Source organism: Erythrolamprus reginae, chromosome 6, assembly GCF_031021105.1.
Source record: "Erythrolamprus reginae isolate rEryReg1 chromosome 6, rEryReg1.hap1, whole genome shotgun sequence".
NCBI classification, from domain to species: domain Eukaryota; kingdom Metazoa; phylum Chordata; class Lepidosauria; order Squamata; family Dipsadidae; genus Erythrolamprus; species Erythrolamprus reginae.
The window spans coordinates 98,547,027-98,560,795 of NC_091955.1; the positions used below are offsets into that span (position 1 = coordinate 98,547,027).

Sequence of the window (13,769 nt, forward strand, 5' to 3'; positions counted from 1 at the left end):
AGGAAAGGATGAGCCGCAGTCTGGGTGACCCCTCTCACGGGGCATTTGGAGCTCTCCACCCACTCAAGGACGGGCGGGGACAGAGTTCCAGAGTGGGGGGGGCTTCAATTATGGGGTCTCTGACCCGGATTCAGGAGGGCGTAGAAGGAGCCCCTGGATCCCTCCCAAGACAAGCGGCTGGAGGGGCTGCTTCTGCATCTGGTTGACAATCCAGGATTCAGGCGTAAGGGGCCAAAGCCCCCTCCCCTCTTTGGGTGGGTGGGTGCCCGGGATTCTGGGTTCCAGAAGGAGAGCAGCCATCTGCAGGGACCCCCACTCGGCTCTCTTGAAGCGAGGAGGGGGAGAGAGGGGGGGAAGGAAGCGCCGTTGACCTGAATGTGCAATTTAGTTCATCCATGCAACAAAGCTTCTGACTTTTGGGAAGAGCGGAATCACAGCAGACCCTCTGCATAATTCAAGAGGATCTTGGCCAATCTAGTCACGGCCGGCCAGGAGGGAGCGCAGGATGTGGACCAATCCGGGCAAGAGGCTCTGGCGTTGAAGAGACAGAAACAGGGGCCCATCTGCACCCACCGGCTCTCACGTGGAAATCCCAGGAGGGCCCCCTCTCCGTCTTGTTCCACAGGGCTGCCCGGACCCTTCCCCAGCCTTGCTCAGGATCTTCTCGGGGGCCTTCGACCGATGCTCTTGCTGGGAACATCTCCTTTCTCTTGGCAGCTTTGAAGACTTGTGGACTTAGCAACAGCATTTAGACTTATATACCACTTCCTAGTGTCTTTACAGCCCTCTCTAAGAGGTTTTACAGAATCAGCCTCTTGCCCCCAACAATCTGGGTCCTCATTTGACCCACCAAGGAAAGAAGGGAGGGAGGGAGGGCAATAGCACTTATATACCACTTCCTGGTACTTTTCCAACCCTCTCTAAGCAATTTACAGAATCAGCCTCTTGCCCCCAGCAATCTGGGTCCTCATTTGACCCACCTTGGAAGGATGGAAGGCTGAGTCGACCTGGAGCTGGTGTTGAGATTTGAACCGCTAAACTAGCAGTCAGCTGAAGTGGCCTGCAGTGTTGCACTCTAACCACTGCGCCACCCTGCTTCTCAGCTCAACCAGCATCCTGCCTGGGGAATTCCTGGAGTTGAAATCCACAAGTCTTAAAGTTGCCAAGGTTGGAGAAGACGATGCGGCCAGCATAACAGGGCAAGATTTGAGGGCCACGTGACCAATGAGGGGACATCTTGCCTGGGGTGTCCCATCTGGGGTGGGGTTGCCCTGGGGGTCCCCTGAGGTCTCCAGATCCAGCGCCTGCCTTGGGCTCTGAGCACCCTCGCTAATCTTGGGCTTCCCCAGCTGTGGCTGGACTGGCATCAGTGGTTCCATCATCGTTACTGGTTTTAGATCTTCATTGCTCCAGGTTCCTTCGGGGTCTTTGCTGGTCTCCTGCCGCTTCCCACGAACTCTCCTCCTTCCTTCCAGCTCTTTCATTCGCTCCCTTCACCTGATAAAGGGGCTTATTACCTGTTCTGCCGCTGGGTCTATAGAGACAGGGACCATGAAGGACGGTTAATCCGAAATCCTGCGTGTCAGAGGGAAGAAGCCCCCGTACATGGCGCCCCACGAGAAAGCCAAAGAGGGGCCTCCTTCCCACCCACCCACCCTCTCTCTCTTCCAGGTGTGGTGCCCAGGTAGGGAGGATATTCAGGAGTAGAACAGCTGAATCAATAAAACATTGAATATTCACTGTATTTGCGGCTAAAGACGCTGAGTGAAGGGTCCAGGTATCGTCCGAACTAAATCAGGCTCCGAGTCAAAGTGCTTGTCAAAGTTCCAATTTATTGCCAGAGCCACCCTGGCCCCCACCCTGGGACACCCGGATCAGACTTTCCCACCCAGCTGGAAGTTCACATCCCTCGTCCCCCCACCCACCCACAACCTTGTCATGTTGCCCACTCAGGTTGTGCCCGCATGGCCAGTCCTCCCTCCGCTTCCGCCCAGGTGGGTGGGCCTGGGATGGCCTTGAACCCCTCGAGAGAAGGCTTAATGGCTGTGTCTGCTCCCTCCTGAACCCCCACCCTCCCAGGTTCCCACAAGCACCAGATGCCTTCTAGAGAAAGGGGGGCAAGCGGTTGATTCATCCCCAACCTCTGCACCGTCTCGACACTGAGCTCGTCGGCTGGAACTCTGTCAGTCCGGGTTCGAGACCCAAGTTCTGCATGACGTCCCTTGCCTCAGTGTTGCCCACCGAAGAGTTGGAAAGGGGGCAGATGCGAGTAGATTAATAGGTGCCACTTCAGTGAGAACAGAGCTCTGTGTGCTGGTGGCATGTAACCACGTTGGCTACATAATCAAGGAAAACGTCTTTGGACCATGCGGGCTCCCTCGACCAGGAAACAGAGGCACTCTCCCTGCCTTCAGTCGGACACAACTGGACAGGGGACCCTTTGCCTTGCAGTCCTCTTGGTCACCCAGGACTTTCCATGCAATCCTCGGACCAGAAAGGACCTTTGGGGGTCTTCCAATGCAGCCCCTGGCCCAAGGCAGCAGACAAGGTTATGGCATCCTGGACCAAGGGTCGTCCAGTCTTTTCTTGAAGATCTCTGGCCATGGAGCACCCACAACTCTGCTCTGCTCTTATACAACCTTGTCAAGTAATTTCTGAGTCCGTTCTTCCTCAAAGGCCTTAATTTCTTCAGTGGTCAAATATGGCTTCTCTATTTATCCTTGTGTTCATGGCTCGTTCTCCTTTCGCTCTCGGTCCCCGTGGTCCTTTTAGCGTCTGGTTTATTTTCCAATCAACCAAACTTTCCCAGGGGAGGATTTCTTGCAATCCATGTCAAAGACTTCAAACAGTGTTTTATAAATTTTTAAAGACCCTGCAGGAACTGATCTTTCAAGTCCCTCTACCCCCTTTCACTTTCCATAACCAAGATTCTAGTCCTCCTTTTGCAGTTTCCCAAAAGGTGAAGATTCTCTTGTTAACCCTTAAACATTTTTCGTTCAGGATGGAAGGAAGATCTCCTGGTATAACACGGATTCTCAAGGCCAAAGAAATCAGTAATTGTCCCTTTCTTAGAGAACTTAAAGGAGAGAAGGAGGCGACTTTGAAGGGTCCCAAACTGTCTGGAGAGCCCTCTGGGGCAATCTCTCCACAGGGAGAATCCGCCCGGAGCCCAATGTGGCCGGTCCTCCTCTTCTCCTTCATCCAGAGACCGCTCCATCACTGATGCCGGGTTTGGCCCCCGTTCTGCCAAAAGTTCAGGTGTTTTCCTGAAGCCCAAATGTTGGGGAGATCTCCAGAAGGAGCCTGAGTGCCTTTAACCTACGTGGGTCAATTCAGACTCTCTTAACCGTCATATTGGGAAAAGCCCAAACCTTTGGGTCAAAGAATCAAAAGAAACAGGTGAGGCTCAGGTGCAAAGGATCTGTGCGTCCTGCTGTTCAGCAGAAAGAATGGAAGAGCCGGCCCTTGGGGCCCTGGTCAGTCTTTCAGGGAAGCTCCTTGGCTCACTCCCTTCCCACCTGCGCCCAGGTAAATGTGGCCGCTGAGCAGGGAGCCAAGAAGGAGGGAAAGAGAGCGGCAGCAGCTGCCCGGTGGAAGTGGACAAGAAGCATTGGGGGGAGGCACCGAAGAGGGAAGAGCCGGCACGGAAGGGCCCCCCCTGGCCTTCTGAGGGGCTGCCTAGAGCAGGGTCTCCAGCCTTGGCCCCTTTCAGACGGGGGGACTTCAACTCCCAGGATTCCTCAGCCGGCCTGTGGGAGAGCCCGGGCCTGGCGGGTGGAATTGTTTTATTTCATTTTATATATACTTTATTTAATTAATATTTTATTTAATTTATATTTTATTTTATACTTTATTTTATTTATATTTTATTATATTTTATTTCTATGCCGCCCAACTCCCAAAAGATTCTGGATGGCTTGCAACAGGCTATAAAATACATTTTAAAACTTCATAACAGATTAAGAAAAAACAGTTTTTAAAAATCGCATACATACATATCATTCATAGTTTTTAAATATTCAATTCTTACACGTTTCTGTAGTTGGATTAATTCTGTTGCAAGCTGCCCTGAGTCGGCTGAGGAGGGTGGCATAGATATCTAATAAGTAGATAACAAATCCAAGGCCGGTCCTCGTAACAATGGCGAGATCAACGGCCCCAGGCCTGCTGGACAAGCCAGGTCTTCAGTGTTTTCTGGAAGGCCAGTAGGGCGGGGGCAGTTTGGATCTCAGGAGGTAGTTGGGGAATTCTGGGAGTTGAAGTCCAAATATCTTCAAGTTGCCAAGGTTGAGACACACTGTTCCAGAAAGAGGGCAGAGAAGAGCAACCAAGAGGATTAGGGGATAAATGGAGGCTGGCACATAGCAAGGACAGGAACTGGGCATGGCTAGTTTAAGGAAAAGAAGGACCAGGGGAGACAGGAGAGCAGCCTTCCAATATCTCAGGGGCTGCCACACAGAAGAGTTGGGGGTCAACGTATTCTTCAAAGCCCCTGAGGGCAGGACAAGAAGCAATGGGTGGAAACTAATCAAGGAGAGAAGCAACCTCGAAGTGATGGTCAGAACAATTCATCCATGGAACAGGAGTTGCCTCCACAAGTTGTGAATGTTCCAACACTAGAAGTTTTTAAGCAGATGTTGGATAACCATCTGTCTGAAGTAGTGGAGGGTTTCCTGCCTAAGCAGGGGGTTGGACTAGAAGACCTCCAAGGTCCCTTCCAACTCTGTTATTGTTATTATTAAATCTCCAGGTTTAGACCATCTGTTTCAAATAGAAGAAGGACAAGCGGAGAAGGTCCAGAGGTGGGGGATGCTGGGAGTTCTTTGAACAGGTCCAGTTGAGGAATATATGAAGAAGTTGAGTTTTAGGGAGGTGGAAGAGGGGGGTTCTAATGATGATTGACACCCCGGCCACTGTCTCTTTTCACTTTTACCATCGGGCGGAAAGACATTGTAGCACAGACAGACAGACAGGTTTAAAAGCGGCTTCTGCCCACGGGCTGCCAGACTCCTAAACACAATCACAGTCACTCTACATACATAGGAAACATATGGCTAGTTCCCCCCACCCACCCCAAAAATATCTCTTGCATAAGGATTGTTCTCTATAGAATGAGGCTGAGTCAACCTGGAGCCTGGTGGGATTCGATCTGCCGGTGATCAGCAGAAGGAGCTTGCAAGTACTGCACTCTAACCACTGCACCACCAAGATCTATGGCGTTGCTTATTTGTAAGAACCTCAAGTTTTGGGAAATGGCATTAAATCAACACTCCAGAAATAGGGGATTAAATTAGACCAACCATCCCCCAAGTAGGAAATGTTGGCTTGGCCCATGAAGTGTCTCCAAGGGAACCACCAAGAACTTCGACTCTGGGTCAGAAATCCATAGAAACCAAGGATGAAATATGGGGGGAAATCAGTCGTGGTTCTAACCAAATCATGCCAGCAAATCTGGACAACAGCTCAGGGGTTTCATTGGCCCATTGGAAGAGGTCAGCCTACATTTGAACACCAAGGAAAAGGAAACTTTACAGCCTCTGCAACTCTTGTGGCCCATCCGTCATTTAGAATGCTTTGCAAAATTACTCACAGGCTCAACCAAAGCGATTAGAGCCCCCCCTCCCCACCCCCGTGAAAAGGGAGCATCGCCAGATGTTCAGGTGGGCTTTAGAAAAGACCAAGGAAGAACCGGAGACTTCATTGCTGAGGAAGGCTGGATAATGGAGGAAGCCAGGGGACGTTTGGAAAGAAATCAGCTTGTGCTTCAGCCAGGACAGAAAACCCTTGATTGTGTCAATTGTGTCAAGCTGTGGAAAGTGCTTGGAAAACGGGGATCCCGGAACATCTCAATTCTCTCAGGAAAAGCTTCTGTCCAAGTTAGGAACAGGTGGGACAGGTGGGCTCCAGAGGGACAAAGGACAAAGGGCTGCAACCAGGCTGAGTCCAAACTCAGCAAGTTGCCAGTGGGCATTTTATTTGTGAACAAGTGCAAGGGAGGAGGAAAGACGGCACAAATAAATGGATATAAAGGAGCAAAAGACCCATAAACACCTAAAATCAGCATTTAGCATTTAGACTGATATGCCGCTTCACAGCCCTCTCTTTGCGGTTGACACTCAGCCTCCCCCCCCCCAACAATCTGGGCCCTCATTTGACCCACCTGGGAAGGACGGAAGGCTGAGTCCACCTGGAGCCTGCTGAGATTCGATCTGCCAAACTGCTGGCAGCCGGGCATCAGCAGAAGTAGCCGGCAGTCCTGCACTCTAGGCATTGCTCCACCGAGTATAATGTGAGTACACACAGATGGCTACAGTTGGACAGGGAACGGTAGCACGGTGCTCTGCTTATGCAGAGGGGCTGCTTAAGAAGCGTGTAAAGTCCATGGTAGACAGTTTGGGGGAGTGGGTTAGAGAAACGAACACCTGGATCAGGTAAAGTGTTCCAGGCGTTTACTACTCTTATTTTCTGCAATCAAGATTAGAGTGGAATACATTTAGTTGTATCTATTGATAGCCCTAGTGTCGTTGAGGTTGAAATTAACGTAGTGGCTAACAGGTAGGACACTCTTACTATGCTATGATGAAGAGCTCCAGGACCAGGGCAGAGATCCAAGGGGATCCCACCATCTACCTCTCTCAGTGTAGATCCATGAAGGAGCACCACTGTCCAATCACCCGCCCAGCCACCTTGTAGAAGGCACTTTCCCATCTTATAAAGAATGAAACTAGGTTTGTCTAGTATGACCTGTTTTTAAACAAACCCAGGTTGGCTTTGTTGTGCGTGGTCCACACCCGGCTCAGTTGGTCACGGATTGTGAGGATCAAGCGACGGATGAGTATTGACATCGCAGGCCAGTGTTCTTGCCATCTGAGTCCAATAGTGAGAGTGAAGGGGAATTGGAGACTGAGGAACCACCAGAGACTGTAGCATCCCCAGTTATCGGATTGAGTGAGTCAGAGGACAATGAGGAATTGGAGGAGGGGGGGCTGTTAGATGCAAGGGTCTGGAGAACATGGTCTAGACAGGAATATCTGAAAAGAAGGGGTTCTTGGCATTAATAGATCCATGGGACACTTGGCCACGCCTTGCCAGTATATAAGGGACATTCTAAGGTGAAGCTGAGAGACGCTTCTGCTTTCACAGACTTCTTATTTGTGCCAGTTTTCATGTGCTGCTGATTTTCACTAAACTGTAAGTTTGGTCAAGGTATCGGAGACGCTTCAAGAACTGAGATTTATGACTCTCTGGCTCACAGCCCGGTCTTCTCTTATCTCCGGCATGGAATCCTTTAGAGTTAACCAGTTTATTTTACCCATTGATTTTGTCTGTGGTCAAAGTTTGGACAGCGTGTGTGGCTTTTTATTTCTGAACGTTGACCCACCCGGTATCTTTCTAAAGACATCCAAGCTCATTGTAACTTCCCAGAGTTCGCCTCTCCCCCCTTTAAAGACAGGGTCCATCTGGATTCTTCTCCACCCTCCTCGTCCTTCTTCTACATCCCAAAAGTTCCCATTGGTGGTTGTGAGGATTGTAGCTGCCAGTTCCCGTAGCATCCTGGGATGTGATCCATCTGGCCCTGGGTGGGCTGAACCCCTTCCAAGGAGGTAGGCGTTTCCTGACCACTCCCTTGCCTCTCCTGACCTGCCCCATGGAGGGCACCTTCTGACAGGTGGGACCGCTCTTTGCCAAAAGGCAGGCACAGAATAGGAATTAAGCAGTTGCCCTCAATATCTTGCCACCTTCTCCAGCCAGGGGACTTGGCCGTCTTCTTCCCTTCTTATGGGCATTTGTGGGAACCTAACTCCTTCCCAGCCTTGGTCTTCCTAACCCCACCCTTACGGCCTTGGCACATTCCTTGATGTTCTGCTTTATCAAATATTAGAATTATACAACTTGCAAACTTCAGATGTGTGGACTTATTTCTTGAAGGGCTCATGGTGGAGTCAGAACAGAAGCCAGGCTGAATAAAGCTTTTTAAGAAGATGGACGTCACCCACATCCCTCTCCTTCCTCTGCGGTTTCTGTTCTTTAGCTAAGCCTCAAGCGCCCACCCAGACCCCCCCCCCCCCCGTGTCCCATTCAGAGGCAAAAGGGGGCTGGGCGCCTAGAGAGGCCATTGGGACATCAGCGGAGGTTGTTCTCCATCTCAGAAACAGGGAGGAGGAGGAGTTCAAAGAATTCCTGCTTCATTTGACCACTTAGTGACCACTCAAAGTTACAACACGCTGGAAGAAGCGACACTTTTCACCCTTAACGACTGTTACGCAATCCCCTGGTCAAAAATCAGACATTTGAGAACTGGTTCGTATTTATGACCGTGTCCCAGGGCAGCAGCGGGCTGTGTCCGGCATGGCCCAAAATGGAGCTGTGCGCGCAGCTCCACTCTACCAATGCAGGCACATGCGCTCCCGCACAAGACTGGGCTTCTGCGCATGAGGATGTTCGTGCACACAAGATTTTTCTGGTTTTTGGTGTCCTCTCGTGAGATTTTGCTTCCTGCACATGTGCAGAAACCAAATCTCATGCGTAGGCATGCGCGCACATGTCGAGGATTCAGTGCTGCACATGCAACCATTCCGGTAGTGATGGCAACGGGGAAACCTTGCCTGTCCCAGGGTCATAGGACCCCCTCCTTGCCCGCAAAGCTGCATTCACTTAACCGTGTCAGTAACCTATTGGGGTCCGGCTAGAAGACCTCCAAGGTCCCTTCCAACTCTATTCTGATTGATTGAAGGAAACTGCAGGGATTCACTTTATGATTGGGGCTAAAAAGGTTGTAAAACTCGCTTAACAACTCTTGCTTAGTGACAGAAACATTGGGCTCAGTTGTAGTCATAAGTCAAGGACTTTGTCTATAGGAGAGGTCTTTTATCATATGTGGACTTCAACTCCCAGAATTCCTGAGCTAGGATGATTTGCTCAGGAATTCTGGGAGCTGAAGTCCACAAGTCATAGAAGAGCCAACCTGGTCTGTAGCAAACCTTTCCTGTCCGGCTGATAGAACCCAGAACGAGGCAAGGAGAGACTTCTGGGCAGCCCCTCTACCGTTGTTCACCTGTAAGACAGAATCTTGCCAGAGCAAAGTGAATATCTCCAATAACTGCAGACTCACTCTGAACTGCCAGGGAGGGTCCGACTGGCTCTCTCCCGGCCCACCAGACATTCCAAGCTCCACTTTCTCTCTCTGACCCCTGGGAAAGAGCCCCTCCCTCCTATGACTCCGGACTGGGTTCCACCAGATCTCGGGTGTCCCAGGCTACTGGGCAAAGGATGTGGTGGCCCGGACTTGTGACCGATGGGTTGGAATGTCTTTACGGCTCCACCTCAGCCGCGCAAAGAGCCTCTCCCACCTCCTGATCAGGACTTTCTTCCCTCCCCCCCTCCCCCTTTCAGCGGAAACGCCCATTGAGGAGTTCACCCCAACGCCAGCTTTCCCAGCACTGCAGTACCTGGAATCGGTGGATGTGGAGGGGGTGGCGTGGCGAGCGGGACTGCGCACAGGAGACTTCCTGATCGAGGTGAGGCCATGGCAGGGCGGGGGAGGTGGGGGGAGGCCCAGCATCATTGGGAAGGGAGGGGCCAGTTGGGGATCACCTCAGGGTTCCGTTTCCATAATGTCAGGTGAAGGAGAAAAAGAGGGCGGAGAGGGAAACGCCCAACAAGGGGAATAGGATCTTGTCTCTTCAGGGCCAGAACCTCTCGGTCGGCTTCTTCTGGGATGGTCAGTTATGGCTTCTTTTAAAATTCAGCCTTTGACACCTTGTCACCTGCGTCTCGGCACACAGGTAGAGCAGGGGCCACCCACTGGGGCAGGAACGTTCTCCGCTGGTGGTCTTCCATCCTTCTACTGGCCAAGCATCCCCACTGGTAGCCTCCAAACCTTTTGCTTCCTCTAGGACCGTGACGGTGAACCTATGACACGCGGGCCACAGGGGCCACACAGAGCCCTATTAGAGGGCAGGAGAGGCGTTGCCCTCTGGTTTGCCCCTTGGGCTGGGGGTTTTTTTTTGCCCTCGGGAGCCTTCAGGGAAGCTTCTTGAAGCCCTGGAGTGTGAAAACAGCCCAACGCGCAAACCAAGAGTTCAAAAACCTTTTGCCTGCTGTCCTTTTTTGGCCCTCCAGGGCTCTAGGAAGTTTCCCTAAACCCCCCAGAGAGCAAAAAACAGCACAAGGGTCAAACCGGAAGTGTGTTTTCCGAACGTCCATTTTGCCTGTTTGGCCATTTTTTCACTGTTTCAGACTTCAGTGAGGCCTTCACACATACGCAGGGGATGGGGGGAATTGTGCGCATGTGCAGGGCAGCGGGTGGGTGGGGGGTGTTGCGCGTGCGTGTGGGGGAGAGAATGGGTATGGGCATGTGTGCGCATGCGGAACCTGCCCAAGAGAGAGAGGAGGGGTCTGCAAACACCTGAAGCCTGACTTGGGGGCAAAGGAGGCAGAACTTCTGGTGGAAACAGAGAGGAGAAGAACTAGTCAATCAAAACGAAGAGAGAGTCAGGGTCAGAGTGCAAGAACTGTCAATCAGAACCTTCTGCTTTGAACATCTGGACTTTCCAACTGCCAGAGGTTCCTGCAACGACCTTTCGAGGAGAACATCAGGAATTGCTCTGAAGCCCTGAAGCTCCTGGAGTGAACGTCCAGAGTCCTTAAGGATGAAGGTGGGACAGGGAAAGAGGGAGATGGCCAACTCCGTATCAGAACAAACTGGGGAAGAGAGAGGCCAAAGCCCAGGGAGAAAAGTTCTCTGGCAGGAATTGAAGAACGCATTTTGGGAGGGGTCAAGCTATTCTCCACTGCGCCAGAAGGCCAGACCACACTGGGATTAGGACCCCTGTGAGAATCCTACACTTATAAAACAGTCCACTGCAGACATAGCCAAGTCAAGCAATCCTCTGTCGTTCTAAACACACAGCAGCTAACCATTGATATTACACAAAGGTCCATACGATACCACAATGTAATGCATGGACCGATATTAAGCACACAGCAAGTACAAAGACCAATATTTATAATATATATATAATATATTGCACACAGCAACACATTAGCACACCACAATAGCATTAGCAGGACTAGCCACAATAACCAGCAACAAGCGCTAACAACCGAGAGCCACACATCTGCCTCCTTTTTATGGCCAATTGCAGCCCCAGCTCTTAAAGTAACATTATACTAATTCCTCCAAACACACATTGCTGGTTAGTTCATATATTGACAAATCCAACTGGTGAAGTGTTTAGTACTCACACATAGAACAATGGATGGAAACTGACCAAGGAGAGATTCAACCTGGAAACAAGGAGGAATTTGCTGGCAATGGGAACGATCCACCCCTGGGACAGATGTTGCCTTCGGACGTTGTGGGAGTTTCACCCCTGGAGGCTTTCAGGAAGGGACCGGACTGACCTCGGTCAGAAACGGTGTAGGGTTTTCTGCTTGGGGGGGGGGGGGGCAGGGTCAGATTAGATGACCTGCAAGGTCCCTTCCAACTCGGTTAATCTGTATTTGTCCTCACTGCCTGGTCAGCCATGACTGAGTGGGGGATTATGGGAGTTGAAGTCGTGGAAACCTCCCCTCCCCCGTTATATGCGTATTGCCCTACAACGCTCTCAGCAGGAGAGGCTGTGATGTCTTGGAAGCAGGTTGAGGGTCATTCCAGACAGCTGGGGGTCAAACCTGCCTGGATATTGCCTGGATAATCATCTCTGCCTGGTCAGAGGGAGATCTGGGCACAGGGCAGTACTAGTGGCCCTTAGACTTATATGCCGCTCCACAGAGCTTTCCAGCCCCCTCTAAGCGGTTTGGAGTCGGCCTCTTGCCCCCCACACTCTGGGCCCTTATTTGACCGCTCACAGAAGGGAGGGAGGGAGGGAGGCTGAGCCACCCAAGAGGGAACTGAGGCAGCTTTTCCCAGATGTGGGAATCCTCAGCCAGGCCCAGGGGCTGGAGAAGATTGGACATTCGGACATTCGGACAGGGCGAGTTATTCTTCTGGCTAACTCCTGCAAGGCGGCCTCCTGGTGCTTGAAGGGGGGAGGGCCAATGAGGAGAGCCCAGTTCCCATCATCCCCTGCAGAGGTTGGGGTGGCCTAGGTGAGCTGGATTAAACCTTTTTCAGATCAGGTCTTTGGAATTTTAAAAAATGCCTCTTTCTTTCTTGTTTTGAGAAGCTGTTGCTGGAAATATATTTTCCCCCCTTTCCAATGCGCAGAACCAGTTATTTTTGCCACAGTGCCGAGGAGAAATGACGTTCAGCGCATTGAAGGAAGCAATTTCTATTTTGAACCCATCGTTCATTTCCTTGAGAGAAATTCAAGCAAGGTGTCTCTCGTTTAGGGGGAGGCGGCCGTGGCAAAGCTCTGGAGTTATGGCGAAGGGCAGCAGCCGCCCGGCCCACCAGCTGGAGTGGCATTGGGGGGCCCCTGGGGGGAGGGGGTCAGCCTGCCCCATCCGAAAGGCTGCCGGGGGCTTCGGGCAAAAGGGGCACCCACAGCTGAGTCTTGCGTGCCTGCCAAACAGGGCCCAGAAGTCTCGGGCGTTGAGGGAAGCACCCAGATGCTAAAGTGGGGAGCCCTCGGCCCTCTCTCGGTTCGCAGAGGTTTCATGGCCCAACTGGGGAACATCATCAGTGCTAGGGGGCTTAAGAGGAGGAGGAGGAGGACAACTGTGGGGTCCTTGGTGCCCTCTGAGGTCTCTTGCAGGTGTTTCTTGCTCAGCACTGATGATGAAAGATGGACAAGATCAGGAAGCATCCGGGGTCCCTCCTGTGAACTCTGAGCTGCAAATCTTCTCCGAGGCCAAAGCACCAGAGATTGACCACCCAGAGCCAGGCAGCCAATGCACATTTAATCTGTTCTCCTCCTCCTCCTCCTCGTCTTCCAGGAGCCAGGAGCCCATCGGTGGAAGGGATGCCCGCCTGCCCCCCTGCCTCAGCTGAGCCTTTTCCTTCTTGCGTGCCAAAAACGGGACTGTGTGGGTGAACCAACGTGTGCACGTGCCGAATCACAACCTTCACACGTGCCACACTGCACATGTGCCCTCCGCTGTGTTGAGCTGTTTTTCACCCTTGGGTTTCCCTGAAGCCTCCGGGGGGCAAAAAGCTGCCCATTGGGCAAACCAGACGTCCACTTTTCTGAACTTCCGGTTTCCCTATTGGGCCGTTTTTCACCCTCTGGAGGCATCGTGGGAGCCCCCTCAACCCTCAGGAGGGCAGAACCTCAGGAGTCAGCCTCTGACCCCCAACAACCCGGGTCCTCCTTTGACCCACCTGGGAAGGACGGAAGGCTGAGTCGACCTTGAGCCTGGTGAGATTCGATCTGCCAAACTGCCGGCAGCCGGTGATCAGCAGAAGCAGCCGGCAGGGCTGCACTCTAACCACTGCGCCACCCAGGCTCTTGTTTGTTCCATAAATCATTGGTTGCTTCCTCCTCCTCCCCCCAGTTTCCTGCCTGCATGAAGGGACTGAGTAATATTCTTTGTGAAGGAGGAGCCTGTGAGTGAGAGACCGATCGCCTGCCCCTCACCCGGAGGCCTTGCCCCGCTGCCATGGGAGCCCTTCCGCCCACGACAGGCACAAAGCTTTCTAAAGGAGCCCCAACAAGGACCTGCTAGGACCGGAATGGCCAACTGGGGGAGCCACATCGGAGGGCACGCGAGTCTTTGCCTCGTTTCAGCTCCAGCATGCATGGATGTGCTGTCCAGCTGATTTACAGCCTTAGGAAAGGCCCTTTTGTCCTTTAGACGCTTCCTGGAAGCTTCCCGGAAGTCTC

At 52.1% G+C, this 13,769-nt stretch overlaps 1 protein-coding gene across 3 annotated transcripts in view; it reads left to right on the forward strand.

Annotated features, from left to right (window-relative positions):
- SHANK3 (SH3 and multiple ankyrin repeat domains 3) overlaps window positions 1-13,769 on the forward strand; it is a 208,342-nt gene that overhangs the window by 158,093 nt on the left and 36,480 nt on the right. For all 3 annotated transcript variants that reach the window (XR_011559400.1, XM_070754596.1, XM_070754595.1), the window contains exon 16: window positions 9,394-9,518. Coding sequence is in view for 2 of the 3 variants with exons in the window: in XM_070754596.1 (XP_070610697.1) it covers window positions 9,394-9,518 (125 nt within the window). In the remaining variant the exon portion in view is untranslated. The remainder of the gene's footprint in view (window positions 1-9,393; window positions 9,519-13,769) is intronic.